The following is a 27,500-nucleotide window of genomic DNA, read 5'->3' as shown; positions in this document are numbered from 1 at the left end:
GTTGACAAAATAAAAGCGGGGTAGGGCTTTTATTGTGGAGGCCTCCAAGAGTCCTTACGGAGGTGAGCTGACCTTGAAACAGCTCTGATGAGATGATGAGAGGACATGAGACACAGTGAGGAGAAGATGAGAGGAGTGCTGTGACATAAAGTACACAACAATATTAACCTCATGAGATAGAGAGAAAGAAAAGTCATCAACTATCAACATATGGATAGTATTTGATGACACCATACAATGTATAGACATGTATGACCATATATGGCCAGTCCAACATAAGGCTGGTTGTCAGTCCTGAGGTGGGCGGGATGAGCGGGCGGGTCATCTCCTCAGAGGACCCCTGCTGCCCCCCAGCCCTGAGAGCCTGCTGACTGTGTGTGTGTGTGTGTGTGTGTGTGTGTGTGTGTGTGTGTGTGTGTGTGTGTGCGGTGTGCCTGTGTGTGTGTGTGTGTGTGTGTGTGTGTGTGCGGTGTGCCTGTGTGTGTGTGTGTGTGTGTGTGTGTGTGTGTGTGTGTGCGGTGTGCCTGTGTGTGTGTGTGTGTGTGTGTGTGTGTGTGTGTGTGTGTGTGTGTGTGAGTGTGAGTGTGAGAGTGTCTGTGTTTGTGTGTGTGTGTGTGTGTGTGTGCGTTTGTGAGTGTGAGTGTGTGTTTGTGTGTGAGTATGTGCATATACCTGACTGTGTGTGGGAGTGTTCATGTGTGTGCGGGTGAGTGTGTTTGAGTGTGTTTGTGTGTGTGTGTGTGTGTGTGAGTGTGTGTTTTTGAGAGTGTGAGTGTGTGATTGTGTGTGTCATGAATCAATGGAGCTCAGTGGAGAGGAGCTCTGCTCTGATGCATGAGGAGCAGCTCCACACACACAGACGAGCACTCACAAAGGAACGCACACATACAGAAACACACCTACAGACACACACCTAGATACACACATATACACACACACACACACACACACACACACACACACACACATACAGACACACAAATACAGACACACAAACACAGACACACACACCTACAGACACACACCTATAGACACACACATTCAGACACACACCTACATGCACACACCGACAGATACACATATACAGACACACAAATACAGACACACACACATACAGTCACACAACTACTTACACACACATACAGACACACACATACAGACACACAAATACAGACACACACACACACACACACTAAAATCCTCACACGCACACACACATACAGAAACACAAATACAGACACACACATACAGACAAACAAATATAGACACACACATGCAGACACACACATACACAACACACACACACTAAAACACACACACACACACACACACACACACACACACACACACACACACACACACACACACACACACACACACATACGCACACAAACCCATAGAGGTCGTGATTCACTGTGACTACACCCCTGTAGTGACCACGCCCCCTGTAGTGACCAAGCCCCCTGTAGTGACCACGCCCCCTGTAGTGACCACGCCCCCTGTAGTGACCAGGCCCCGGTAGTGACCACGCCCCTGTAGTGACCACGCCCCTGTAGTGACCACGACCCCTGTAGTGACCACGCCCCTGTCGTGACCACGCCCCCGTGGTGACCACGCCCCTGTAGTGACCACGACCCCTGTAGTGACCACGCCCCTGTCGTGACCACGCCCCCTGTAGTGACTACGCCCCTGGGGTGACCACGCCCCCGTGGTGACCACGCCCCTCATGGACCGCCTCAGTCTTCGGGGCTCAGGTGCGGTTCTGGGCGGCGTGGAGGATTCTCTTCTCTGATTGGTCACACTGGCCGCACGCTGGGCCGGGGAGCGCCAGGCATGTGTGTGCGTGTGTGCGTGTGTGTGTGTGTGTGTGTGTGTTTGGGTGTCTGTGTGTGTGCACTGACCTGTCATGCCAGACGTCCAAGCTGGCCAAATGCTCACTTGGCAACCGTTAGACTAACACACACACACACACACACACACACACACACCAACGTACACAGGCACACCCACAAACTTACTAACACACACACTCTCTCTCATGCCCACAAATGCCCACAAAGATGGAGGTAAGATGGGGGGTGGGGGGGGGGGTCTGTTACTGAAGCTCTCGTTGACAAGCAGGAAGAAGGAAACAAATGAACAATACAACGATAAAACAGGAAACAATTCAGGACCTAGCTGCAGTGACAAGATCATGTCTGAGTTATTATGACTTTACATTATGTATCTGCATGTATTAAAAGTTATGATGACTTTACATTATGTATATGTATGTATTATAAGTTATTATGAGTTGACATTATGTATATGTATGTATTATAAGTTATTATGACTTGACATTATGTATATGTATGTATTATAAGTTATTATGACTTTACATTATGTATATGTATGTATTATAAGTTATGATGACTTTCCACGACTCCAGTGAATGCAATAACCGACACAGGAGAAATCACAAGAACAAGCTGAGTGCAAGGAATTAATGAATACATGAATAAACTAATGAATGAACGACCGAATGCATGAAAGGGGTTACAGTGTCACCAAGGTTACGACCCCTCCAATACCCCCTCCTCCTTGTCCTCTCTGTCACACACACACACACACACACACACACACACACACACACACACACACACACACACACACACACACACACACACACACACACACACACACACACACACACACACACACACACACACAACCCCTCTCCTTGCTACTCTCTGGTTGATATTAAGTAGCTTTGGCCTCTGAGGATCTCTGCCATCGCCATGGTGATGAGGGCTTATCTCCGGGTCGTGTAATCCCTGCCACCTGCCCCCCCCCCGCCCCCCACCTAACACACACACACACACACACACACACACACACACACACACACACACGCACACACACACACACACACACACACACACACACACACACACACACACACACACACACACACACACACACAAACACGTGCACCTGCCCCACCTGACCTTGGAAATGATGTCATCCATGGAAAACGGCTCAGATCTAGGAGTTTGTTGTGTTGTATTGTGTTGTGTTTGTTGTATTGTGTTGTGTTTGTTTTATTGTGTTGTGTTTGTTGCATTGTGTTGTGTTTGTTGTATTGTGTTGTGTTTGTTGTGGTGTGGTGTGTTGGCATGTGTTGTGTTACGTTGCTCTGTATTTGTGTTGTTTTGATGTGCTGTGCTGTGCTGTGTTGTAGTGTGATGTCTTGTGTTGTATGTCCACCAACCTCCCTCCTCCCCTCCCCCCTCCTCTCCTCTCCTCCCCTCTCCTCACCTTCCCTCCTCTCCTCTCTCCTCTCCTCTCCTCTCTCCTCTCCTCCTCTCCTCTCCTCCTCTCCTCCTCTCTCCTCTCTCCTCTCTCCTCTCCTCCTGTCTGACGGTTCGAGGTCCCCCCCCCCCCCCAACCTGCTCCAGGGGGTCAGAGGTCAGGAGCCTGACCTCCACTGAGGGGGGGCGTTGAGGGGGGGGGGGGGTGTGGACCACCCTCGGGTGCCAGCCGGGGTTTCAAACCTTCAACCCCGTCGAGGCAAACAGGGGCGGAATGTCCGCGGCAGACGGTCACCGCGGCGACGGCCGGGGGATTAGCCGACGGCGGCGGGGAGACGCCCCGACGCGCCCGCCTGACACCAACACCTGCCCTCACAGCTCTGTTTGACTCGCCTCGGCCTCCTGTGAGGGGCGAGGGAGTGGGCGAGAGACATGAGGAGAGAGAGAGAGAGAGAGAGAGAGAGAGAGAGAGAGAGAGAGAGAGAGAGAGAGAGAGAGAGAGAGAGAGAGAGAGAGAGAGAGAGACAGTGGGTGAGAGACACCTTGTTTACATTGTACTCTATTCTTCTCTTTGTTCGCAGAGAGCGAGAGATTAGGGCTGGCGCGTGCTGGGGGGGGTGAATGGGGGAGAGGAGGAGGAGGGAGGGGAGGGGGGGAGAGGTGGGAGGAGAGGGGGAGGAGAGGGGGGGAGAGGTGGAGGAGAGGGGAGGTGATGGAGGGGAGGTGGGGGAGAGGGGGAGGAGAGGTGGAGGAGGGGTTAGGGGGAGAGATGAAGAGAGGAGGTGGATGAGGTCAGACTCGACTACTTTTACTGATTGAGGCTTTTCTTGTTCCATTAGGGTGATGGGAAACATGAGGGGGGGAACTGATAAACCACAGGGGGGAGGGAGGGGGGAGGGGGGCTGAACCACAGAGGGGTCGATGGAGAGGAGGTTCATCTTACAGGTGTTTTTATTACATTAATTGATACATATTCTATGTGTATATTTTATTGTATTTGGTTATTAAGGGACCAAAACACACACACACACACACACACACACACACACACACACACACACACACACACACACACACACACACACACACACACACACACACACACACACACACACTGTGAGATAACGTCACCCTGGGGGCTGGGGGCTAACAGCGTTACGTAGCGATAGTGGCTAGTCCATAACAACATTAAATAGCGATAGCTGTCTGATTAGCGGCGGTAACAGCATCAGTGTGTGTGTTGCTTTGATGCTGGAGCCCAGATGGCCGCGCACACAGAGTGTTAGAACCGTCATATGTTAGCAGGCCTTGATCCAGACGAACGGCGGCTGGCGCGAGCTAACAGTGTTAGCCGCGGCCCGCGTTGGCAGCGACACAGGGACCGTCTGTAACGAGGTTAGGGGGGGGGCCCTAACGAGGCACCGGGCCCTAACGAGGCCACGGGGCCGGCCTGCCTGACGTCTTAGAACACTCTGTGTACCTCGTTAGAACCTTCGTTAGAACCCTTGTTAGGGCTCGTTAAGCGCTCGTTAGGACTGTTTGGTTCCTCGTTAGAAGCTACGTTAGAACCCTCTTTTATCTGGGTAGAACCCTGGTTAGAACCGGGATCAGTTCTGGGGTCAGACGGTCTTCAGAAGGTTCCAGAGCAAGGGTAATCAGGTTTGGGTTTCCGGTCTGCTCTGTCTCCTCAAAGGACACCAGTGACGCCCCTCTGACACAGAGCCTCAGGTGTGTGTGTGTGTCTGTGAGTGGATGTGCGTGAATGCGTCCATATGCGTGAGTGCCTCTTTGTTTGTGCGTGTGTTCATGTCTGCCTGTGTGTGTGTGGGGGGGGGGGGGTGTCTGAGTGAATGTGCATGTGCATTTGTTCTTGTCTGTGTACCTGTGTGTGTGCGGGGATGTGAGTCTGTCTCTGTGTTTGTGTGAATGTGTGTGTGTGTGTGTGTTTGTGTGTGCACGAGGGTGGTGTGTGTCTGCCTCACAGCGCGAGGTCAGTAAACTGACAGAATGCTTCCAGCTGCTCCGGAGCTTTTGTGTTGTTTGACCCGGGGTCGACCTTTGACCTTTCCCTGTTACTGTGTTTACTGCAGGTGTACAGTGTTGTCTGTTGCCTAGCAACGGGAGGCAGCTGGTCGCCTGGTGCGGTCGGTGTCATTATGGGATGTGAGCATAGTGACTTGCTGCTGGGTAAAGGCATCCCTAGGCCCGGGTGGGGGTTCTACTCCCTGGTCCTGGGGACCGTCTGGGGGAGGGGGGGCATCGAGACGGGCCCCCACTGCGCTGTAAATGTACTCCCTCTCCTGCCAAGTCATGTGACCGAACGAGGCCCCGGGCCCAAGGGCCCCCAGATGGTGTAACCTGGCCCCCGGCCAATCACAACGCTTAACGCTTTCCAACGATTCAAAATGGTGCAACACACAAACACACATACGCACACAGGGAAGAACACACACACACACACACACACACACACACACACACACACACACACACACACACACACACACACACACACACACCTGCTGGCCCGTCCCATTAAAATGCCCTTGATGATTTAAATAAAGTATAGATAAACAACACACTAAAAACTTTTTCACTTTTGGTTCTTTATTGTTTGGACATTAAGCGCAAAAACCTCCAACACATTAAGAGCTACAGATTTATAATGACAAATAAATAATAATAAATAGGACAATAATAACAATCTTATAACAACAATAATGATTGCATTCAGGAGCGTTTATAAACTCCCGGTAGTTGATTGCTATATCAGCGCCTCAGAACAGGTCATTAAATTAAAACAAGGACAATAATCATTTGGTTATAAAAAATACATCGATGGGTCACACGTCGATCACACAGAACAATAATTTACACAAATAATTTAATAAATACATAAATAAATATAAAAGGCCCTAAGGGTTATATATCGTGGTCATACAGTAGCCTTTGTATAAAATAATAATATGGTGAATCAGCGCGGAGACGGTCTCCGGTTAAGGCAGTACAGCTGTTCTCTAAGGCAGGCGGCTACTCTACGGGAAAGCTCGTGACGTTCACCGTGTAACGGGCCGGTTAACGGAGAAGTTCCGCTCGGTGGTGCCGTGACGTGTGACGCGACGAGTCTCTTAGGTCTAGAAGCTAGAAGCACTTGTGCGAAGAGGAACGAGAAGGACCAGAAGTAGAGCTACAAAAATAAGTTATAATAAATAAGAGTCTACACGCGTTTTACTTTTCCCTCCCGTTGAGACTAAAAACGGGACGGGACGAACGGGTGACGTCAGAGAATCGCCTCGTCCCGCTGGGGTCAAGTGGGCAGGCGAGGCCAGGTGTGTCCGTGTCTCCCGGTCAGCACGCGGGCCGCACAGGCATCTGGAGCAGGATGACCTGCCGGTTCTCCGATGGGTGGCACTTGTTGATGTGGCGCGTGAGCCCCGGGGAGCTGTAGAACACGGCGGGGCAGTACTTGCAAGGGTACACCTGTGACGTGTGTAGGAGCCGGATGTGCCGCTCCTGGCTCGAGCGGTTGGGGAAGCTCTCCGCGCACACCGGACACACGTGACACGGAGACGAAGAGGAGGACGAAGAACTCAGGTTTAAAGGCGCGGGTCCGGGGGTGAGGAGGAGGTCGCTCGCCGCGGGGGTTGGAAGGATGGGAGCCTCGCGCTCCTCGCTGCTCGGGGTCGGCTTCGGGGGCGCGTGCTGGGACAAGAGGTGCTTCCGCAGGTACGCCGCGCGCTTGAACTTCTTCCCGCAGTGGGAGCAGTCGTAGAGTCCCTCCTCGGACCCCGACTCGGAGAGCGCGGGGCTGGGGGTGTCCCGATCCGCGGCTCCTTCCCTCCCCTCGTCCCCGCGCACCATGGGCTCGCTCTCCGCGTGCGCGCTGCTCGAGGCGCCGCTCGAGGCGCTCTGCTGCGCCTTGGGCTTGTGCCACCGTCGGTGAGAGGCGAGGTTCGCGGGGCAGCTGAACACCTTGTCGCACTCGGGGCACCGGTACTCCACGCGCACGATGCGGGAACACTTGTGCTGCGCGAGGGCGAACGGGTCCGCGTACGCCTCGCGACACAGCTGGCACACGAAGTCCCCGAGCGGCACCTCCTCGCCGTCTGCCGACCGCGGCCGCGCTGGCTTCTCCTCGTCCGCGAGGAGCGCCTCTTTGATCTTCAGCCCGAGCACCGGGGACGTGGTGACGTCGTCCTCGAAGTGCAGCTTGCGGGTCGCCTTTGGTCTCTTGGACGGCGGCTTGGCCTTGCGCTCCGTGGGGCCGTCGCTCGCGTTCCTCTTGCCACCGTTCCCGTTCCCGGTGCCGGTGGTCCTCGCGCCGGTGATGCTCGCGCTTGTGGTGGTGCCCGTGCGGCTGCTGTTGCTCGTGCCGATCTTCAGGTCCATCGGGACGAACAGGTGTTCCAGGGCGGTCTGCGCTGCGGGGGGCGTCGGGTCAGAGCCGGCGGACCTGGGGGGCGAGCCCAGGTGGACCGCCGCCCCTTCCGGGCAGGGGCGCTCGTGCTCCCGGCTGATGGGGCGCGTGGGGCTGTAGAGCGCCTGCGGGCAGTAGGATACCGTATCCGGGTTCCCGAACCGGACCGGTTTCACGTCCGGCTCCGGTACCGCGGCGGAGGAGGACGACAAGGTCCGGTCTGGACCGGTAGGGAGCGAGGAGGCGGCGGAGGGAGGCGGGGTGACCCGGGTCGTCACGCGCGGCGTCCGGTCCGGGTCCTCATCATCCGAGCGCACCCGATACGACACCGGGTTGGCTTTCCGGTTGCGCTTCACGAGAAATCCTCGAGGCATGTTTAGGCGGAGGATAAAAGGCACTTTAAAGCGCTCGAGGGGCGGTGAAGGAATCTGGGTCGGGCCGGTCCTCACGCAGACATCTGCCGCGCGCCTGAAACAACGTCCCGCAGCTGCTGGACTACCGTGAGCGCAAGCGGTCCTCCGGAAGAGCTTTTGAGCCCAACATAGCTGCACTCGGTTTTAAGGCGATGCCGCGACTCCGTGCCCGGACCCCCCCCACCCCCTCATCCGCGACCAATCAGAGAAGAGCTCCGGTCCCTGAGGAGGAGGGGAGGGCGGGGGGGGGGAGGAGGAGGAGGGATGGCGGATCGTAAAGCAGATGTACCTGAGGGGTTGCATTGTACTGCCTAACCCCGCCCCCCCCTCCGCGGCGCGAGGGCACACTCCGGGGAGCGCTCGTGCGCACGGTCTGATGGGTCGCTATACAGAGCTGCACGTGCCTCGCCTTTATGGGCTCCTTCAGAGGGCTCGAGGCGCACAATGAGAGACGCGCCCGCGCACAGCGAGGAGTGACAGCCTTGTCATAAAACAGGAGCACTCGATAGACCAATTTAAAGCATTCTTTCTGTGTAATTATAACTTATAAACATATGTGGGTCCTATATCTTTCTACTTTGTAATTGTTCTGACGCGACAAAACGTATCATCGGCTCGTGGACGTCACAACAAACGTTAAGAACGCACGCGGACATCACAACAAACAAGAACGCACGCAGGCATCACAACACACCGACAGCCTCCTCCGCCACGCATCTCCGTGACGGTTAACTCCGGGCATATGAATCACTCATTTCACGCATACATAATGAATAGGGTAGATAGGGGTGGGGGGCTGTTTAGCATCACAATGGCGCGCTTGTGCAAGCTGCACACCCGCTCCTGATTGAAAAGGAAATTGCACGCGGTAAACCGGGGGCCCCCAGAAGCAGTCTGCTACGGGGAGACCACGGCGCGTGCTGGGCGCAATCAACGGGCTCTGTGGAGACAAAGCGCGGGTCCGAACGGCCTCCACGAGACCCTCTATCGGGAACCAGTCCCTTCAGGTCCAATCACAGCGCAGTGCCCGGATTTTTATTCTGATGTCAGGAACCGCGTGTTGTTTTTGTTTTTTAATTCCATGTTAATCTTTATTTTAAGGTGTGTGTATGTGTGTGTGTGTGTGTGTGTGTGTGTGTGTGTGTGTGTGTGTGTGTGTGTGTGTGTGTGTGTGACTCACAATAAGATCAATAAACTGGGACCAGAAATCCATACGTCTCAACATTAGCCTCTAAAATCTATAGGCCTAGAGTTTATATGTCCAAATATTTAAACATAGAGTTGATATGTTTAACCATTAAAATAGAGTTTATATGTTTAACTATTAAAATATAGAGTTGATATCTATAACTATTAAAATAGAGTTTATATTTCTAACTATTAAAATATAGAGTTGATATGTTTAACTATTCAAATATGAATTTATATTTATAACCATTCAAACTGAGTTTATAATTATAACTATTAAAATAGAGTTGATGTTTAATATGAACCCATTTCAGCCTTTAAATTGTATAATATCTTACACTTTCCTGTTTACGGTTATTGACCTCTGAACCGCGGAACAATAAGTCCATCATTTTAGCTCAGTGGATCCCAAACTCAATCTGTCCATATGCGGATTGATTCGAATAACGACCTTTCTCCTAACAACGTTTAGGAGATGTAATTGCCAGAGGGTTTGAGGCAGAGTCGGACCCGCAGCCACCTTTTGTTGTTTAATGACGTGAAGGCGCGTGTGGTTATTTGTGTTGCGCGCGGGGCAGGGGGGGAGACGGAAGCCTTATTAGCATACAGCTGTATGGCCCCGGCCTCACAAAACACTTTCATCTAAAGAGGTTTCACTCACGAGCGGCTGTCAGTCACGCGGCCGCGGCGCGTTTAGTGTAAAACACGCGCGTGGCCGCGGAGTTACAGTTGGCCGGCGCGAGGAGAATGCAACGCTATTTCAGTCGTATACCTCAATAAATAAAATTCTTAAATAAAGTGTTTCAATCCTTTGGGGAGGATAAGCTAAATAAATGTTTTTTTTTTTAAATAAGTGTTTTAAACTGTCATTTGGAAGAGGATTTAATAAAAAAAAAAGGCCTAACCATAATTAATACAATAAGAAATAGCAGGTAGGCTAAATTCAATAAATACATCACATTTTAGGCCTAAATTAAATATAGATAGGCTACACTGTATATAAACTAAATAAAGAGGCCCAGATAAAAGTGGGAATATCAAATGATTCAATAAACAGTCCTACATTAAAATAAATCATATGATAAACATGTCATATTGTCATGCCTTTATTATAATTAAAACGTTAAGGGTTGAAGCAATTCAAGTTTAAATGCCGGGACATTACCCCTTGGACAGAGTTCTGAAGCACACGGGACCTCCGAGACCCCCGGCCCCCGGGGTCGGTACCAACGCACTCCACCGTCGGGAGCAGGCAGGACGTCCCGGAGGAGCCGGGGGCGCGTCGGGGTCACAGCGGGCCGCGCGGCATGTACCCCGGCAGCTGGCTCCGGTTGAAGCTCAGGTAGTTGAGCGCGCTGGTCCTCAGCGCCGCCCGCGCGTGGCTCCGAGCGAACCGCTCCCGCAGGTAGAGCGCCGGGTCGCCCCCACGGAGGTCCGGCCGGCCGGCCGCCAGCTGACGGATGAGCTCCGTCACGGTGGTGGGGTCCTCGTCCTGGAGGACAGGACGGTGTGCACAGTGAGGCGGGGGGGGAGGGGGACCAACGCAGCACGACGGACCATCAACCTCCCTACATGTGGAGCTACGTGTTGGTACACATGAAGCACCAGGTGATACCTCCGGCCTGCATCTCACCCCCACCCGAGCTCCACCCGAGCTCCACCCTCCTGACGGAGGGACAGGGTTTATACGACTGCTCTGTGTCAGATTCAAGGAAGACACATATTCTAACCCTGTTGTTTAAGACACGCTGTCACCACGTTATATTCTTTAGCTTTACGTTCAAAACGCCATTGAACCAAGCTTCTTTGGTTTTAAACATGGTGAGTTCATCTGATCAGTGGCTCACTGGCTCTTTGATCAGTGGTGAGTTCATCTGATCAGTGGTGAGTTCATCTGATCAGTGGCTCACTGGCTCTTTGATCAGTGGTGAGTTCATCTGATCATTGGTGAGTTCATCTGATCAGTGGCTCACTGGCTCTTTGATCAGTGGTGAGTTCATCTGATCAGTGGTGAGTTCATCTGATCAGTGGCTCACTGGCTCTTTGATCAGTGGTGAGTTCATCTGATCAGTGGCTCACTGGCTCTTTGATCAGTGGTGAGTTCATCTGATCAGTGGCTCACTGGCTCTTTGATCAGTGGTGAGTTCATCTGATTAGTGGCTCACTGGCTCTTTGATCAGTGGTGAGTTCATCTGATCAGTGGCTCACTGGCTCTTTGATCAGTGGTGAGTTCATCTGATCAGTGGCTCACTGGCTCTTTGAAGAAGCTGAACTCATCACATTAAGGTGAACAGAGACCCAGCGCTGGGCGGTCCCAGCCGTCCTGAACGCACCGTGAGGGGGAGGGGCTCACCGTGAGGGGGAGGGGCTCACCGTGAGGGGGAGGGGCTCACCGTGAGGGGGAGGGACTCACCGTGAGGGGGAGGGCTCACCGTGAGGGGGAGGGGCTCACCGCGAGGGGCTCACCGCGAGGGGCTCACCGTGAGGGGAGGGGCTCACCGTGAGGGGGAGGGGCTCACCGCGAGGGGGAGGGGCTCACCGCGAGGGGGAGGGACTCACAGCGAGGGGGAGGGGCTCACTGTGAGGGGGAGGGGCTCACCGTGAGGGGGAGGGGCTCACCGTGAGGGGGAGGGACTCACCGTGAGGGGGCGGGACTCACCGTGAGGGGGAGGGACTCCAGGCCCTGCTGGATCTCCTGCTCCAGGTCGGGGAAGCGGTCGTGGAACAGAGCCAGGCTCCAGGGCTCCCTGAAGAACCTGTGGAGCAGCGGGAGGTCAGGTGGGAGCCCCTGGCCAATCACAGCACTGCTCTGGGACCTCCGCTGACTACCACGTGGAGTAAGACTGTGAACACGGTGTTGATGTGGAAACCAACGTTAGGAAGGTGAAGACACAATGAGTTCAACACACACACGCACACACACACACATACACACACACACACACAGCGTGTTACAACACGCTGTAACACGCTGTAACATACTGTCAAACGATGTAACACACTGTCGATTCTAACAACATGTAGCAGGTAACAACATGTTACACTAACAGCGTGTAGCATGCCACAGCGCCATTACATGCTGTAACATTTAGTAATGTTACAGCATGTTAAACACCTTGTCATGTTGTCACATGACAATACATCAACCTGGTTCAACCTGTAATTACACGTCACAATATCTTTAACCCGTTCATCATGTGACTACATGTTACTACATGTGACTGCCCTTTACTACATGTGACTGCCCTTTACTACATGTGAGTACATGTGACTGCCCTTTACTACATGTGAGTACATGTGACTGCCCTTTACTACATGTGACTGCCCTTTACTACATGTGACTGCCCTTTACTACATGTGAGTACATGTGACTGCCCTTTACTACATGTGAGTACATGTGACTGCCCTTTACTACATGTGAGTACATGTGACTGCCCTTTACTACATGTGACTACATGTGACTGCCCTTTACTACATGTGAGTACCGGCTCCGTCCCGTGTCCCCGGCGCCCCCAGCAGGTGAGGCCCGGTACTGGTCCGTGGGGCGGGACCAACAATGACTTTAGGAGTCCCCCCCCCCACCCCACCCCAGTCCTCCTGCTGCTGCTGGGGGTCCTTTGTCCGGCCAGCGGCCCCACAGAGACAGACGGGGACTGGGGGGCTGCATAAACAGATTAGGGTCCTGGGACACACACACACACACACACACACACACACACACACACACACACACACACACACACACACACACACACACACACACACACACACACACACACACACACACACACACACACACACACGTCCAGGGTCATCCGTGGTAAATCTCCATAAGAGGTCACCATCGGCCGGTTATTCACCAACATATGTGGTGTTGAAGTCACATGGTCACATGGCTGGGGAGGGGCTTCTGGCTTCATATGGGGGGGGGGGGGGGGGGGTACTTTGGACTGTTGTTGTCATCACCTCAATCCGACTGGAAGGTGTGTGTGTGTGTGTGTGTGTGTGTGTGTGTGTGTGTGTGTGTGTGTGTGTGTGTGTGTGTGTGTGTGTGTGTGTGTGTGTGTGTGTGTGTGTGTGTGTGTGTGTGTGTGTGAGAGTGAGAGTGAGTGAGTTTCCACATCCGTTGGAGAGCAGGTGAATGTTAGCGTCCACATATTCTGTTAGCATTAGCCTCCTTTTGTCTGGGGAGGCACTCAGATTTCAAAACAGGAACTAAACTGCAGACTAACTAAATTTTCATCAGGCTAGAATATTACTGAATACATGTTCAGATACCAGGATATTAGTAGTATAGTAATAACTTATAACTAATACAATTACAGGAAAGGTTTGAGCATGATCAATGACTTGTACGACGTTTGTAGTTTCTATTGGATGAAGGCACAACATGTATCATAAACATATGAATGAATTAACATATTTAGGATGAATAGGATAACTCAATTATACCCCCCCTCCCCCACCTGTAGAGGTCGGGGGTGGGGCCGTCCTGGCTGCGGGCCAGCAGCTGGTTCAGCAGCAGCTGGTGGCGGCCGTACAGACACAGGTAGTTGGAGAGGGGGAGGGGCTCCAGAGACAGACAGGTGAGGGCGTCGACCTTCTGGTAGCGGTCCAGGTGGATCCGGAAGTAGTTCCCCTCGTCCACGGACCCCGTCACCACCGCCGCCCCCTGGGGGGCACAGGGGGGGAGGAGGGGGAGGGGGAGGGTGAGGGAGAGGAGGAGGAGGGTGTGGAGGAGGAGGAGGGGGAGGAGTGTGAGGGAGAGGAGTGTGAGGGAGAGGAGGAGGAGGAGGAGGAGGAGGAGGAGGGAGAGGAGGGGGAGGGTGAGGGAGAGGGAGAGGAGTGGGAGGAAGAGGAGGGTGAGGAGGGTGAGGTGGGGGAGGAAGACACCGGGATCATACCTGCTGGGGGGGTGGCGGCGGCTGGAACAGGGGGAGGGCGGAGGGCGGGGGCTGGACGGGGGGGAGGGGCGAGGGCTTGGAGACGTGGAGGTAGTGGAACCCCCCAGGTAGCCTGCCAGCTGGACACACACACACACACACACACACACACACACACACGCACACACACACATACACACAGACACGTACACACAGACAAGCACGTACACACATTATTTAAAAATGGTGAAGTTCAAACGAGCTCCAGCGGTGCCTTGGTAGATTATAACGTAGACCTGGTTACACGCTATACCAGCCAGACGGGCATCAACCCAACACATCCCCAGGTCGGCGTTCCCGGGTACGGTCGGCGTTCCCGGGCACGGACGGCGTTCCCGGGTCACTTCCAGAATACCCATAACCCCCTGGGATTAAAGCAGCAGTATGTGATCTCCCCCGGACGCCCCACCAGCTAGCGGCGCCGCCCACCTCGGACCCGGGGCTGGGAGTACTCCGGGATCAGGTGGTCGGGGTCGGGGCGGCCGGGGGGGGGCTCCACGGTGGGGTCCAACAGAGCCAACATGGCCGCCGCCAGGGCCCGGCCCACCTCCCGGGAGCTGTAGCAGGCGTGGGCCCAGCGCTCGGCGCGGTAGCGGCGGGAGAACTTGGTGAGCGGGCCGGCGGCGCGGACGGCCGGGTCGGCGGTGAGGAAGTTGTGGGCGTCGACCACCAGCCGCCCGTCAAACACCAGGCTGGCGCCGTGGACGCTGCGGAACACGTCGCGGTCGACGCCCTCCCCGGAGAAGTTGAACAGCACCTGGAGAGGGAGAACGTCTGGATCACAGCCCGACCTGAGGGTCTGGACCCCAGCCCCACCAGAGGGTCTGGGTCACAGCCCCTCCAGAGGGTCTGGACCCCAGCCCCACCAGAGGGTCTGGGTCACAGCCCCACCAGAGGGTCTGGACCCCAGCCCCACCAGAGGGTCTGGACCCCAGCCCCACCAGAGGGTCTGGACCCCAGCCCCACCAGAGGGTCTGGACCCCAGCCCCACCAGAGGGTCTGGACCCCAGCCCCACCAGAGGGTCTGGACCCCAGCCCCACCAGAGGGTCTGGACCCCAGCCCCTCCAGAGGGTCTGGACCCCAGCCCCACCAGAGGGTCTGGATCACAGCCCCACCAGAGGGTCTGGATCACAGCCCCACCAGAGGGTCTGGTCACAGCCCCACCAGAGGGTCTGGACCCCAGCCCCACCAGAGGGTCTGGACCCCAGCCCCACCAGAGGGTCTGGACCCCAGCCCCACCAGAGGGTCTGGGTCACAGCCCCTCCAGAGGGTCTGGACCCCAGCCCCACCAGAGGGTCTGGACCCCAGCCCCACCAGAGGGTCTGGACCCCAGCCCCACCAGAGGGTCTGGACCCCAGCCCCACCAGAGGGTCTGGACCCCAGCCCCTCCAGAGGGTCTGGACCCCAGCCCCACCAGAGGGTCTGGATCACAGCCCCACCAGAGGGTCTGGATCACAGCCCCACCAGAGGGTCTGGACCCCAGCCCCTCTCCACGGAGGGGACAGCGCCCCCTCTGGTGGGGAACAGGGAGGGCGCTGGCCTTCTCTGATTGGCTGAAGATCAACTTAAAGGTGGAGCGGTTTCATTTGGTCACTGAAAACGTGATCAGGAAACAAATCAGGAACCAAACAAGGAAAGGAGGAGCCAGCAGTGTTAAGGAGGAGTACGGGTACTCTTGTGGCACGGACAGTCCACAGAATGCATTGTTCTTCCAAGGCCTTAGGGGCCGCTCTAAAGCACCAGTTCAGTGTAACTTGTAACATTGTTCTGGTTCTAGTAAATCAGAGTTAAAGTGAATATCAACGCCTCGACCTGCGTTCTAGTGTCACTCCATTACTAACAAGTTATCCTCACATTACATAACGTACCCAATAGGCACCATGGGATTTACCCTATGAAATCTGCCCCTTATGACATCACAGGTGGGCGTGTCCACCTAGATGTATGACGGATAGATGAGCAACGTTGGCTACAGTCCACTGGGTAGGCCGGTAGACTGGTCTATCCAGCACACATCTAGGTGGACACGCCCTCTTGTGATGTCGTAAGGGGCAGATTTAAAAAAAGTCTTGTAGCGGCCAATCACACCACACCCGGTGGCATGTCATGGGACCTTTAACCTCTACATCTGAGAAAGTAATTTCTTAAAATAATCCCACAGCGGAAGCAGCGCTCTGTGGTGATTCCCGGTACTGCAGCACGTACCCCACAGGGCAGGTGCAGCGGGGCGCCCCGGGTGGAGAAGGACAGGGAGGTGATCCTCCCGGAGCGGCGGTCCGTGTCCATCCGGGCCAGGACACAGTCCCGGTGGACGGGGACCCCGGCCCCCCGCAGGGCCCCGTCCACCGCCCGCCCCACCTCCGGGTCCCCGAAGCAGCAGGGGGCCGGGGCGGGCCCGGGGGGGGCGAGGACCAGGTGGATCCGGGATCCCGGGACCCCCAGGGCCAGCAGGGTCTCCACGCAGGTGTACAGGTCCAGGCCGCCGCCGTAGACCACGGCGTTGCCTAGGGAACGGGAGGCTGGGTTACTGAGGACTCCATCCACACTGGGGAGGGCGTCCAGACGTCCACTACATGAGGAGCTGCCGTCTCCTCTGATGTACTCACCAGTTTAAGATCTTCAAATTGTCTAATGCGACATCTGGTCTGACTACTGGATGACTGATTGGTTTCATGTTTATTATTGCATGATATTGTTATTAAAGGGGACTTATTATGCTTTTTCGACTTTTATGACCTATAAACGTTGTTATAATGATTGATAGTCATGTTAAACCATACTAAAGTGTCAAGTAATGACGTACATGCATTTCGACGTATTCCCTGCTGACAGTCTGGGGTGGCTGTGCAGAGCGCTAAACACTCGGGACAACGTTTGCATTCACTTGTTCACATTTCTGCCCGCGCTTCAAGGAAGGAAACCAATCACAACGGAGTTGGGTTGGCAGGAGGGGGGCGAGGGGGCGGAGAAGGACGAAACCGAGCCTTGACAGAGAATGCTGAAAGCGCCCAGATGAGAGGAAGAGTTTCGAAAATCGACATTGTTTTTTGTGTATGGTTAAACATGACTATCAATCATTATAACAACGTTTATAGGTCATAAAAGTCGAAAAGCATAATAGGTCCCCTTTAAGGTCTTGGATTGATAATGATAATTATGTCCTTTTTCAGTGAGGAAATGTATCAAATCCATAAACATATGGAAACAATATGGCCGTCACTATCACGGAGAACGGAACACGAGAGCGTTTTAATATCATCATTAGGGCCATGGAGCCTTTGAAATTTAAACGCTACAACTCGTGAATATTCATGAATACGTACACATAAAAACACACCATTAGGAACTCTGATCAGGAGCTCCAGGCCGACACTAGACTCCTCCTCCAGGCCTCGAGTGGGTATTATGGTCTGGAGGGCTAATTACGCTAGTTTGATAGACGGCGCCAACGGGGAGTGTAGTCACGAGAGAACGGACCGAGCCACGCTCAGAGGAGCCCCCGCGTGTAGAGTGGTACAGTCCAGGGGTTAGGGACCGTCGTGTTTTGTTGCGTTTGAGACCCTGACATGTATAGTGGTTCAGGGGCTAGGGACCGTCGTGTTTTGTTGCGTTTGAGACCCTGACATGTATAGTGGTTCAGGGGCTAGGGACCGTCGTGTTTTGTTGCGTTTGAGACCCTGACATGTATAGTGGTTCAGGGGCTAGGGACCGTTGTGTTTTGTTGCGTTTGAGACCCTGACATGTATAGTGGTTCAGGGGCTAGGGACCGTCGTGTTTTGTTGCGTTTGAGACCCTGACATGTATAGTGGTTCAGGGGCTAGGGACCGTCGTGTTTTGTTGCGTTTGAGACCCTGACATGTATAGTGGTTCAGGGGTTAGGGGCCGTAGTGTTTTGTTGCGTTTGAGACCCTGACATGTATAGTGGTTCAGGGGCTAGGGACCGTAGTGTTTTGTTGCGTGTGAATACGATAAGGTTTCTTGGGGTTTCTGATGCGCAGAACACATGAGAGAGGAACAGAGAGAAAGTGACAAATAGTGAAGAGAGAGATGGGTAGTGTGATTGACAGAGGGAGTGTGAGAGCGACAGATAAGACAGAGAAAGTGAAAACATGAACTCAGAGATAGAGATTGGGTGAAGAGAGTGAGAGAGCGAGCGAGAGAGGGTGACTCTCTCCATGGTGCTGAATCCAGCTCAGAGTGATCTCAGACACGGTCGCTGGGATTATTGGACTATCCTTTAGAAAGAACATTCAGCTAAATTACATGTGTGTGTGTGTGTGTGTGTGTGTGTGTGTGTGTGTGTGTGTGTGTCTCTTCATAGTGCAGTGCGGGACTGAGGTACTGATGTGATGTTGAGGGAGATGATGGAGGGGGGGGTGGGGGCGGGGTCTGAATCAGAGATGAAAGATTTCTGGGCCACTAATTAAGCCGGCAATTATACAGACGCACTCCAGAGCTGATTAGCAGGGTAACGACATGGGGAGGGGGGGGGGTGTGAAAGGGTTGGTTCTGTTGGTAATGGTGGTGGAGGTGATAGTGGTGGTGGTGATGGTGGGGGAGATGTTGGTGGAGGAGGTGGTGGTGGGGGTGAAGGTGGTGTTGTCAGAGGTGGGGGTGATGTTGGGGGTGGTGCTGTAGGTTGTGGGGGTGGTGCTGTGGATGGTGTAGCCCCGCCCTCCACATACCTCCAGTCTCCAGGAGCTCCAGGCAGACCAGGTCCCGGGCCGCATCGCAGTCCCGCTGGTCTGTGAGGGTCAGCAGGTTGGGGGGCGGCCCCCCGGGGAGGGGCTGGGGGTCCCCGGTCTGGGGGCTCTGGGGGTCCCCGGTCTGGGGGCTCTGGGGGTCCCCGGTCTGGGGGGTCTGGGGGTCCCCGGACTGGGGGGTCTGGGGGTCCCTGGTCTGGGGGGTCTGGGGGTCCCCGTCCTGTGGGCTCTGGGGGTCCTCGGTCTGGGGGGTCTTGGGGCTCTGGGGGTCTCCGTTCTGGGGGGTCTTGGGGATCTGGGGGTCCCCGGTCTGGGGGCTCTCGGGGTCTCCGGGTTCGGGTGTCTTGAGGTCCCCAGGCTGGAGGTCCCCGGTCTGGGGACTTTGGGGGTCCTCGGTCTGGGGACTTTGGGGGTCCTCGGTCTGGGGACTTTGGGGGTCCTCGGTCTGGGGGCTCTGGAGGTCCTCGGTCTGGAGGTCCTCGGTCTGGGGGCCCCCGAGAGGGGCTCCTGTAGGGCAGGGGACCTGCAGCACAGCAGGGGCCCAACAGCTGGATCAGCACACGCTGTTACACACTACCTCAGGGTTATGATGGGAGGGTCCCGGTCTGCTCCATGAGGCCGTAGATAACGTTTCGATTAATGACCATTGGTCAGTTAATACAGAGTTATGGCTGTCAAACTGTGGCCTTCCTGCACTAAATTCTCGTGTCTGTGTGTGTGTCTCTGTGTGTGTGTGTGTGTGTCTCTGTGTGTGTGTGTGTGTGTGTGTGTGTGTGTGTGTGTGTGTGTGTGTGTGTGTGTGTGTGTGTGTGTGTGTGTGTGTGTGTGTGTGTGTGTGTGTGTGTGTGTGTGGTCATAGATTGAGGCGGCCCCTGGCTGTAGGTGTCGTGTGCTGGCCAATGATTGGCTGGGTGAGTGTGAGGGGCGGGACCCGGTGCTGCAGGCCTGTGATTGGCTGGGTGAGTGTGAGGGGCGGGACCCGGTGCTGCAGGCCTGTGATTGGCTGGGTGAGTGTGAGGGGCGGGACCCGGTGCTGCAGGCCTGTGATTGGCTGAGTGAGTGTGAGGGGCGGGACCCGGTGCTGCAGGTCTGTGATTGGCTGGGTGAGTGTGAGGGGCGGGACCTGGTGCTGCAGGCCGGTGGCGATGATGAGGTGGTCGTAGGGGACCCGCCCCCCCCCGCTAAGCACCACCCACTTCTCCGCCCGCTGCAGGGCCACCATCCGCCCGGTCACCACGGCGACCACGGAGCGCACCGCCAGCAGGGCCGAGTCGCTACAGCGGGAGGGGGGGCAGCTGGACACACACACACACACACATTAACACACACACACACACACAGGCACACAGACGCATGAACACACACACACACACATTAACACACACACACACACACATTAACAGACACATACATGAACATGAACGCAAACAATCACACACACACAATGAACACAAACAAACAGACACACGCGTACATCAAGACACACGCACACACAGGCACGCACACACAAACACAAACAGGTACGCATGACACACACACACATATAAGCGCACACACACACACTTGTCTTCTATCCATCTCATGTATATAGTTATGTCATGTTCTTCCTGTTATTGGCGGATGTTTCCCGGAGCGCCGACCTTGTGGAGAGGAAGTGGGCATCACCGTGGATGCGGTTGTCAGGGAAACCGTGGGGCGACACCAGAGTGAGGCTGGTGAAGCGCAGGTGAGGGCTGAGGGGACGGACACACACACACACACACACACACACACACACACACACACACACACACACACACACACACACACACACACACACACACACACACACACACACACACACACACACACACTGAACAATCATTAAACGAGCAGAGGTTGTAAACATGTCTGCTGGGTGGTGCTGGGACCACAGTTCTCTGCTTATCTCCGCTCAGCCCGCTGCTGCTGTCACGTAAAACAGCCTTTAGTTCTCTAAACGACATCGCTGGCATTTAGGGACGGATCACACAACAGGCTGCAGGTCTGGGACTGGAACACAACAGGCTCAGGTCTGGGACACAACAGGCTCAGGTCTGGGACTGGAACACAACAGGCTCAGGTCTGGGACTGGAACACAGCAGGCTCAGGTCTGAGGGGACTGGAACACAACAGGCTCAGGTCTGGGACTGGAACACAACAGGCTGCAGGTCTGGGGGGACTGGAACACAACAGGCTCAGGTCTGGGACTGGAACACAACAGGCTCAGGTCTGAGGGGACTGGAACACAACAGGCTCAGGTCTAAGAGGACTGGAACACAACAGGCTCAGGTCTGGGACTGGAACACAACAGGCTCAGGTCTGGGACTGGAACACAACAGGCTCCAGGTCTGAGAGGACTGGAACACAACAGGCTGCAGGTCTGAAGGGACTGGAACACAACAGGCTCCAGGTCTGGGACTGGAACACAACAGGCTGCAGGTCTGGGGGGACTGGAACACAACAGGCTGCAGGTCTGGGACTGGAACACAACAGGCTCAGGTCTGGGACTGGAACACAACAGGCTGCAGGTCTGGGGGGACTGGAACACAACAGGCTGCAGGTCTGGGGGGACTGGAACACAACAGGCTGCAGGTCTGGGACTGGAACACAACAGGCTCCAGGTCTGGGGGGACTGGAACACAACAGGCTCCAGGTCTGAGAGGACTGGAACACAACAGGCTCAGGTCTGGGACTGGAACACAACAGGCTGCAGGTCTGGGACTGGAACACAACAGGCTCAGGTCTGAGGGGACTGGAACACAACAGGCTCCAGGTCTGAGAGGACTGGAACACAACAGGCTCAGGTCTGGGGGGACTGGAACACAACAGGCTCAGGTCTGGGACTGGAACACAACAGGCTCAGGTCTGAGGGGACTGGAACACAACAGGCTCAGGTCTGAGGGGACTGGAACACAACAGGCTCCAGGTCTGGGACTGGAACACAACAGGCTCAGGTCTGGGACTGGAACACAACAGGCTGCAGGTCTGAGGGGACTGGAACACAACAGAGCCAGACATCTCTTCCAGATCTGGTCCTGCCGGTCAGCGGGACTGGATCACGACCCTTCTGATGAGCCCGGTTCTGATGGTGCTCCTGATTCCAGATCATGACATCACTTGGTTCTGATTCCTGACATTCTGAACGGTAACTGGTCAACTGAAGCCCCTGGTGGCTGCACTGGTACGAGGCGTACTGCAGCAGGCCTTCAGGGTTAGACCACCAACCCGCACCTCACCGAGGGGAGCACACATGGTTCAGAGAAGGCCCCAGTCGGGGGGGGGCGGGGGCAGAGTTATGGGGTCTGGACCCTGAGCCTGGAGCACACAGCAGCCTGGACCAGCAGCCCTTATCAGGCCGGGACAGACGGCCCATGTGACCCGCGTCAGGGAGGGGGGGGCTTAACCACCCAGGCCCTCCAGAGGGGGAGGAGTAGGGGAGGAGGGGGAGGGAAGGGGAGGGAGGGGGAGGGGCGCGTCATGGAGCCCATAAAGAGGTTTGGTCAGGACTGATAAGAGAGGAGGGGGGAGGGGGAGGGGGAGGGACATCACTCAGCCTGGTCAGTGACAACCAGGGCCTCCACCCAACACCTCCACCCAACCCCTCCACCCAACCCCTCCACCCAACACCTCCACCCAGGCCCTCCACCCAACACCTCCACCAGCCCCTCCACCCAGCCCCTCCACCCAACACCTCCACCAGCCCCTCCACCCAACACCTCCACCCAACCCCTCCACCCAACCCCTCCACCCAACACCTCCACCCAGCCCCTCCAACAAACACCTCCACCCAGCCCCTCCACCCAACCCCTCCAACAAACACCTCCACCCAACACCTCCACCCAGGCAGTAAGACGGACCAGTACTGTAGTCAGTAGGTAGTGAGATACAGGCAGTAAGACGGAGCAGTACTGTGGTCAGTAGGTAGTGAGATACAGGCAGTAAGACGGAGCAGTACTGTGGTCAGTAGGTAGTGAGATACAGGCAGTAAGACAGAGCAGTACTGTGGTCAGTAGGTAGTGAGATACAGGCAGTAAGACGGAGCAGTACTGTAGTCAGTAGGTAGTGAGATACAGGCAGTAAGACGGAGCAGTACTGTAGTCAGTAGGTAGTGAGATACAGGCAGTAAGACGGACCAGTACTGTAGTCAGTAGGTAGTGAGATACAGGCAGTAAGACAGAGCAGTACTGTGGTCAGTAGGTAGTGAGATACAGGCAGTAAGACAGAGCAGTACTGTAGTCAGTAGGTAGTGAGATACAGGCAGTAAGACGGACCAGAGGGCGAGGACTTCCAGGAAGGCGAGGGCGGTCAGGGACGCCCCGACCACCACCACCCGCGTGTTCAGCACCACCTTGGGCTCCAGGGTCAGCTTCCTGCTCAGGAACCTCACCGCAAAGGCCTCCTGGAGGAGGAGGAGGAGGAGAGAGAGAGAGAGAGGAGAGGAGGAGAGAGAGAGGAGAGGAGGAGAGAGAGAGAGAGAGAGAGAGAGAGAGAGAGAGAGAGAGAGAGAGGAGGAGGAGGAGGAGAGAGAGAGGAGAGGAGGAGGAGGAGGAGGAGGAGGAGGAGGAGGAGGAGGAGGAGAGAGAGAGGAGGAGAGAGAGAGAGAGAGAGGAGGAGAGGAGGAGGAGAGAGAGAGAGAGAGAGAGAGAGAGAGAGAGAGAGGAGGAGGAGGAGGAGAGAGAGAGGAGAGGAGGAGGAGGAGAGAGAGAGAGGAGGAGGAGGAGGAGGAGGAGGAGGAGAGAGGAGGAGAGAGAGAGGAGGAGGAGGAGGAGGAGGAGGAGAGAGAGAGGAGGAGGAGGAGGAGGAGGAGGAGGAGGAGGAGAGAGAGAGAGAGGAGAGGAGGAGAGAGAGAGAGAGAGAGGAGAGGAGGAGGAGGAGGAGCAGAGGAGAGAGGAGAGGAGAGTAGAGAGGAGAGGAGAGGAGGAGAGGAGGGGAGAGGAGAGGAGAGGAGAGTAGAGAGGAGAGAAGGAGGGGAGAGGATAAAGGAAAGAGGAGAAGAGAGGAGGAAGAGGATAAAGGAGAGGAGAGGAGAGGAGAGGAGAGGAGAGGATGGGAGAGGAGAGGAGAGGAGAGGAGAGGAGAGGAAGGAGAGGAGAGGAGAGGAGAGGATGGGAGAGGAGAGGACAGGAGGAGGAAGAGGAGAGGAGAGGAGAGGAGATGGAGAGGAGAATTTATGAAGAGCAAAACAGGGCAGACATCTTGATTCTGGTATTCTGTGTTATTTGAGGTACTGGGCGAGGTGTTGATGGACACACCGGAGCATGTGTTGATATTGATCCACCACCCATGTGGTGATCACACCAACTAGCACAATAACACACTTCTCACACACACACACACACACACACACATCCCCATGCCCTGGGGAAACACAGCCAGTAAGAGAGCGAGTCAGATCCAGATCTCTAACCAGGATATTTCAACCTTTTCCGCTCAAAGCATGTGGAGCTTGAAGTTCCCCTCATGTTTGAGGCCAGACTCAAGTCCCTATTGGACTGTAGTCTCCGGGCCCCGGTACCTCTGGAGGCTTGGAGGTTCACCGTCATTCAAATCAGGTCATACGGGATTTGAATCATCCTCCTTACATTACATTACAGTGGCAAAGAAAAATCAGACATGTGAACGCAAAAAGGGACCTGAATTAATGAAGTAGTCGCTTTAGTTGGTGAGCCTCTGGACCCAGGAACTAAGCTAGCAGACGGCTCTGACTCCTGGTCTGACTCCTGGTCTGAGTCCTGGTCTGAGTCCTGCTCTGACTCCCTGTCGGAGTCCATCACTGACTCCTGGTCTGAGTCCTGGTCTGAGTCCTGGTCTGAGTCCTGCACTGACTCCTGGTCTGAGTCCTGCTCTGACTCCCTGTCGGAGTCCATCACTGACTCCTGGTCTGAGTCCTTCACTGACTCCTGGTCTGAGTCCTGCTCTAACTCCCTGTCTGAGTCCTTCACTGACTCCTGCACTGAGTCCTGGTCTGACTTTTTCTATTTTACCTGTTTTACTCTATATTGTTCTTTTTTATATATATATTGCTCTTGATACTTATGTTCTTCTTATTTTATGCATTTCTTTTTTAGTCAAGACCTGCGTATCCCTGGGCCCCTTCCATCAACTGTCCTGCCCAACCCTGACTTCTGTCAACGTAAAGCGCTTTGGGTCGACTCCTGTTGTATTTTAATGTGCTACATTAATAAAAGTGACTTGACTCCTGCTCTGACTCCTGGTCCAGCGGCCTGCTATCAGGGGGGGCAGCACTGGGCTAGCCTTCCTAAAGCACACGGACCCCCGGGCGGTGACCATGACAACCGCTAACACAAGCCCGCGTTGACAGAGGAGAACAGGTGCGTTTAATGTGATTAATCTGACAGCTGGCCGGGCCGGGGCTTAGGGGACAAAGCTCTGCCGAGCTTCCTTATCTCAGGGCCCATGGAGGATGGTTGATGTTCGTGGGGGGGGGGGGGGGGGGGGGGGGGTGGAGGTGGTGGAGGAGGTGGTTGGAGGAGATTGTGACGGTGGAGCTGGTGGTGGGAGTGAGGGTGATGGGATGGTGGTGGTGTGACGGTGATCCTGTACCTGTATCAGGACGGAAGGCGTCCCTGAAGAGGGATCAGAGGATTGATTTGAGCGATATGCACCGCCACAACTTCCATCTTTCTAAAGGAAGGTCAAAGCTTTCTGGGGGACATTTTGGGATATCCATAGTGAAGATAACATGTTTCATCTCACAAAAAAGTCGTAGAATACCATGTTTAAGATCGTGTGAGAAGTATTACATTTTAAAACAATAAAATTATGGATTTTGGGTTCACTGCCCCAGTAAAAAACAACTTACGAAGATGAAGTTGATGCAATAACCCAATTCTAAATGAAGGCATGTGTGTTTAAAGGTTCCTTCAGATCAGAGCTCTCAGGGTTTGTGATGGTGCTGCTCTACCTCTGGTTCCTATCAGAGCAGCGCCCTCTGGTGGCCCAACCAGGAGGAGGCCCTGGTCCCCCTCTCTCCCTCCACCTCCCCCCCTCCACCTCCACCTCCCCCCCTCACACTCCACCTCCCCCCCTCCAACACCCCCCTCTCCCTCCACCTCCCCCCTCTCCCTCCACCTCCCCCCCTCACCCTCCACCTCCCCCCCTCACACTCCACCTCCCCCCCTCCAACACCCCCCTCTCCCTCCACCTCCCCCCTCTCCCTCCACCTCCACCTCCCCCCCTCACACTCCACCTCCCCCCCCTCCAACACCCCCCTCTCCCTCCACCTCCCCCCTCTCCCTCCACCTCCCCCCCTCACCCTCCACCTCCCCCCCTCACCCTCCACCTCCCCCCCTCCAACACCCCCCTCTCCCTCCACCTCCCCCCCTCCAACACCCCCCTCTCCCTCCACCTCCCCCCCTCCAACACCCCCCTCTCCCTCCACCTCCCCCTCTCTCCCTCCCTCCACCTCCCCCCCTCACCCTCCACCTCCCCCTCCACCCTCCACCTCCCCCCCTCCAACACCCCCCTCACCCTCCACCTCCCCCCCTCTCCCTCCACCTCCCCCCCTCCAACACCCCCCTCTCCCTCTCCCTCCACCTCCCCCCGCTCCCTCCCTCCACCTCCCCCCCTCTCCCTCCACCCATCCAGGGTTTGGGTGGAGGGGGGGAGGGGTCGATGTGTGGGGGGAGGGGGTGGGTGTGTTGGGGGGGAGGGTGTGTGTGGATGGGGGGGGGTGGGTGTGCTGGTAGAGGGGGTGGGTGCGGGGTCTCCTCTGTCAGCCAGCTGTCTGCTGCCCACCTGCTGCTGCATGATCCTCCAGGAGGGGGCGTTGTGTCCCAGCTCCCCCAGGGGGTAGACCACCTGCCGGCGGGGCGCCAGGGGGACCATGCAGTCGTGGACGCAGCCCTCAGCGTGCAGCGTCTGGGGAGGAACCGGACGGACAGCAGGGTTCAGTCCTCTGGAGCTCAGCCGTCCACAACAACACAGACACCAGCTGGAAGCTAGCATTGACTCAGGACGGGATGCTACTGGCACCATGGTGCTAGGCTAGCTGTATGCTAGTATTAGTGGGGCACCATGGGGGAGATGCTAAGCTAGCTGTATGCTAGTATTAGTGGGGCACCATTGGGCTGATGCTAGGCTAGCTGTATGCTAGTATTAGTGGGGCACCATGGGCCTGATGCTAAGCTAGCTGTATGCTAGTATTAGCTGAGCACCATTGGGCTGATGCTAGGCTAGCTGTATGCTAGTATTAGTGGAGCACCATGGGGCTGATGCTAGGCTAGCTGTATGCTAGCATGAGGAGGTCCAGTCAACCCTCACACACAAACTCTCACACACACACACACACACACACACACACACACACACACACACACACACACACACACACACACACACACACACACACACACACACACACACACACACACACACACACACACACACACACACACACACACACACACACCACCTCTTCACCGGCTCCAGAGGTATCAACACTTGGGCCCCCCGCAGGAAGGCCCCTGAATGTGATAATGATGTCTGGCTGGAGAGCAAGAGG

The 27,500-nt window shown here is 55.4% G+C and overlaps 2 protein-coding genes across 2 annotated transcripts in view; both read right to left on the bottom strand.

Annotated features, from left to right (window-relative positions):
- Positions 1-6,638: 6,638 nt before the first annotated feature.
- On the bottom strand, positions 6,639-8,081 carry insm1a (insulinoma-associated 1a). The gene has a single exon (XM_056582059.1). It carries the CDS (start codon positions 8,079-8,081, stop codon positions 6,639-6,641), a length of 1,443 nt encoding a protein of 480 aa, XP_056438034.1.
- A 2,515-nt stretch (positions 8,082-10,596) lies between these two features.
- cfap61 (cilia and flagella associated protein 61) overlaps positions 10,597-27,500 on the bottom strand; it is a 29,468-nt gene continuing 12,564 nt past the window's right edge. Inside the window, exons 15-26 of the mRNA XM_056581813.1 lie at positions 26,735-26,829; positions 23,248-23,375; positions 20,596-20,688; positions 20,079-20,250; positions 19,315-19,478; positions 18,938-19,086; positions 16,458-16,756; positions 14,674-15,008; positions 14,213-14,324; positions 13,775-13,980; positions 11,968-12,064; positions 10,597-10,800 (exon numbers count right to left, since the gene is read on the bottom strand). Of these exons, the coding sequence (XP_056437788.1) occupies positions 10,597-10,800; positions 11,968-12,064; positions 13,775-13,980; positions 14,213-14,324; positions 14,674-15,008; positions 16,458-16,756; positions 18,938-19,086; positions 19,315-19,478; positions 20,079-20,250; positions 20,596-20,688; positions 23,248-23,375; positions 26,735-26,829 (2,054 nt within the window). The remainder of the gene's footprint in view (positions 10,801-11,967; positions 12,065-13,774; positions 13,981-14,212; positions 14,325-14,673; positions 15,009-16,457; positions 16,757-18,937; positions 19,087-19,314; positions 19,479-20,078; positions 20,251-20,595; positions 20,689-23,247; positions 23,376-26,734; positions 26,830-27,500) is intronic.

Source organism: Gadus chalcogrammus, chromosome 21 (genome assembly GCF_026213295.1).
Source record: "Gadus chalcogrammus isolate NIFS_2021 chromosome 21, NIFS_Gcha_1.0, whole genome shotgun sequence".
NCBI classification, from domain to species: Eukaryota; Metazoa; Chordata; class Actinopteri; order Gadiformes; family Gadidae; genus Gadus; species Gadus chalcogrammus.
Note: the sequence above shows the minus strand (reverse complement) of the source record. Positions and strands in the feature narration are given on the sequence as shown.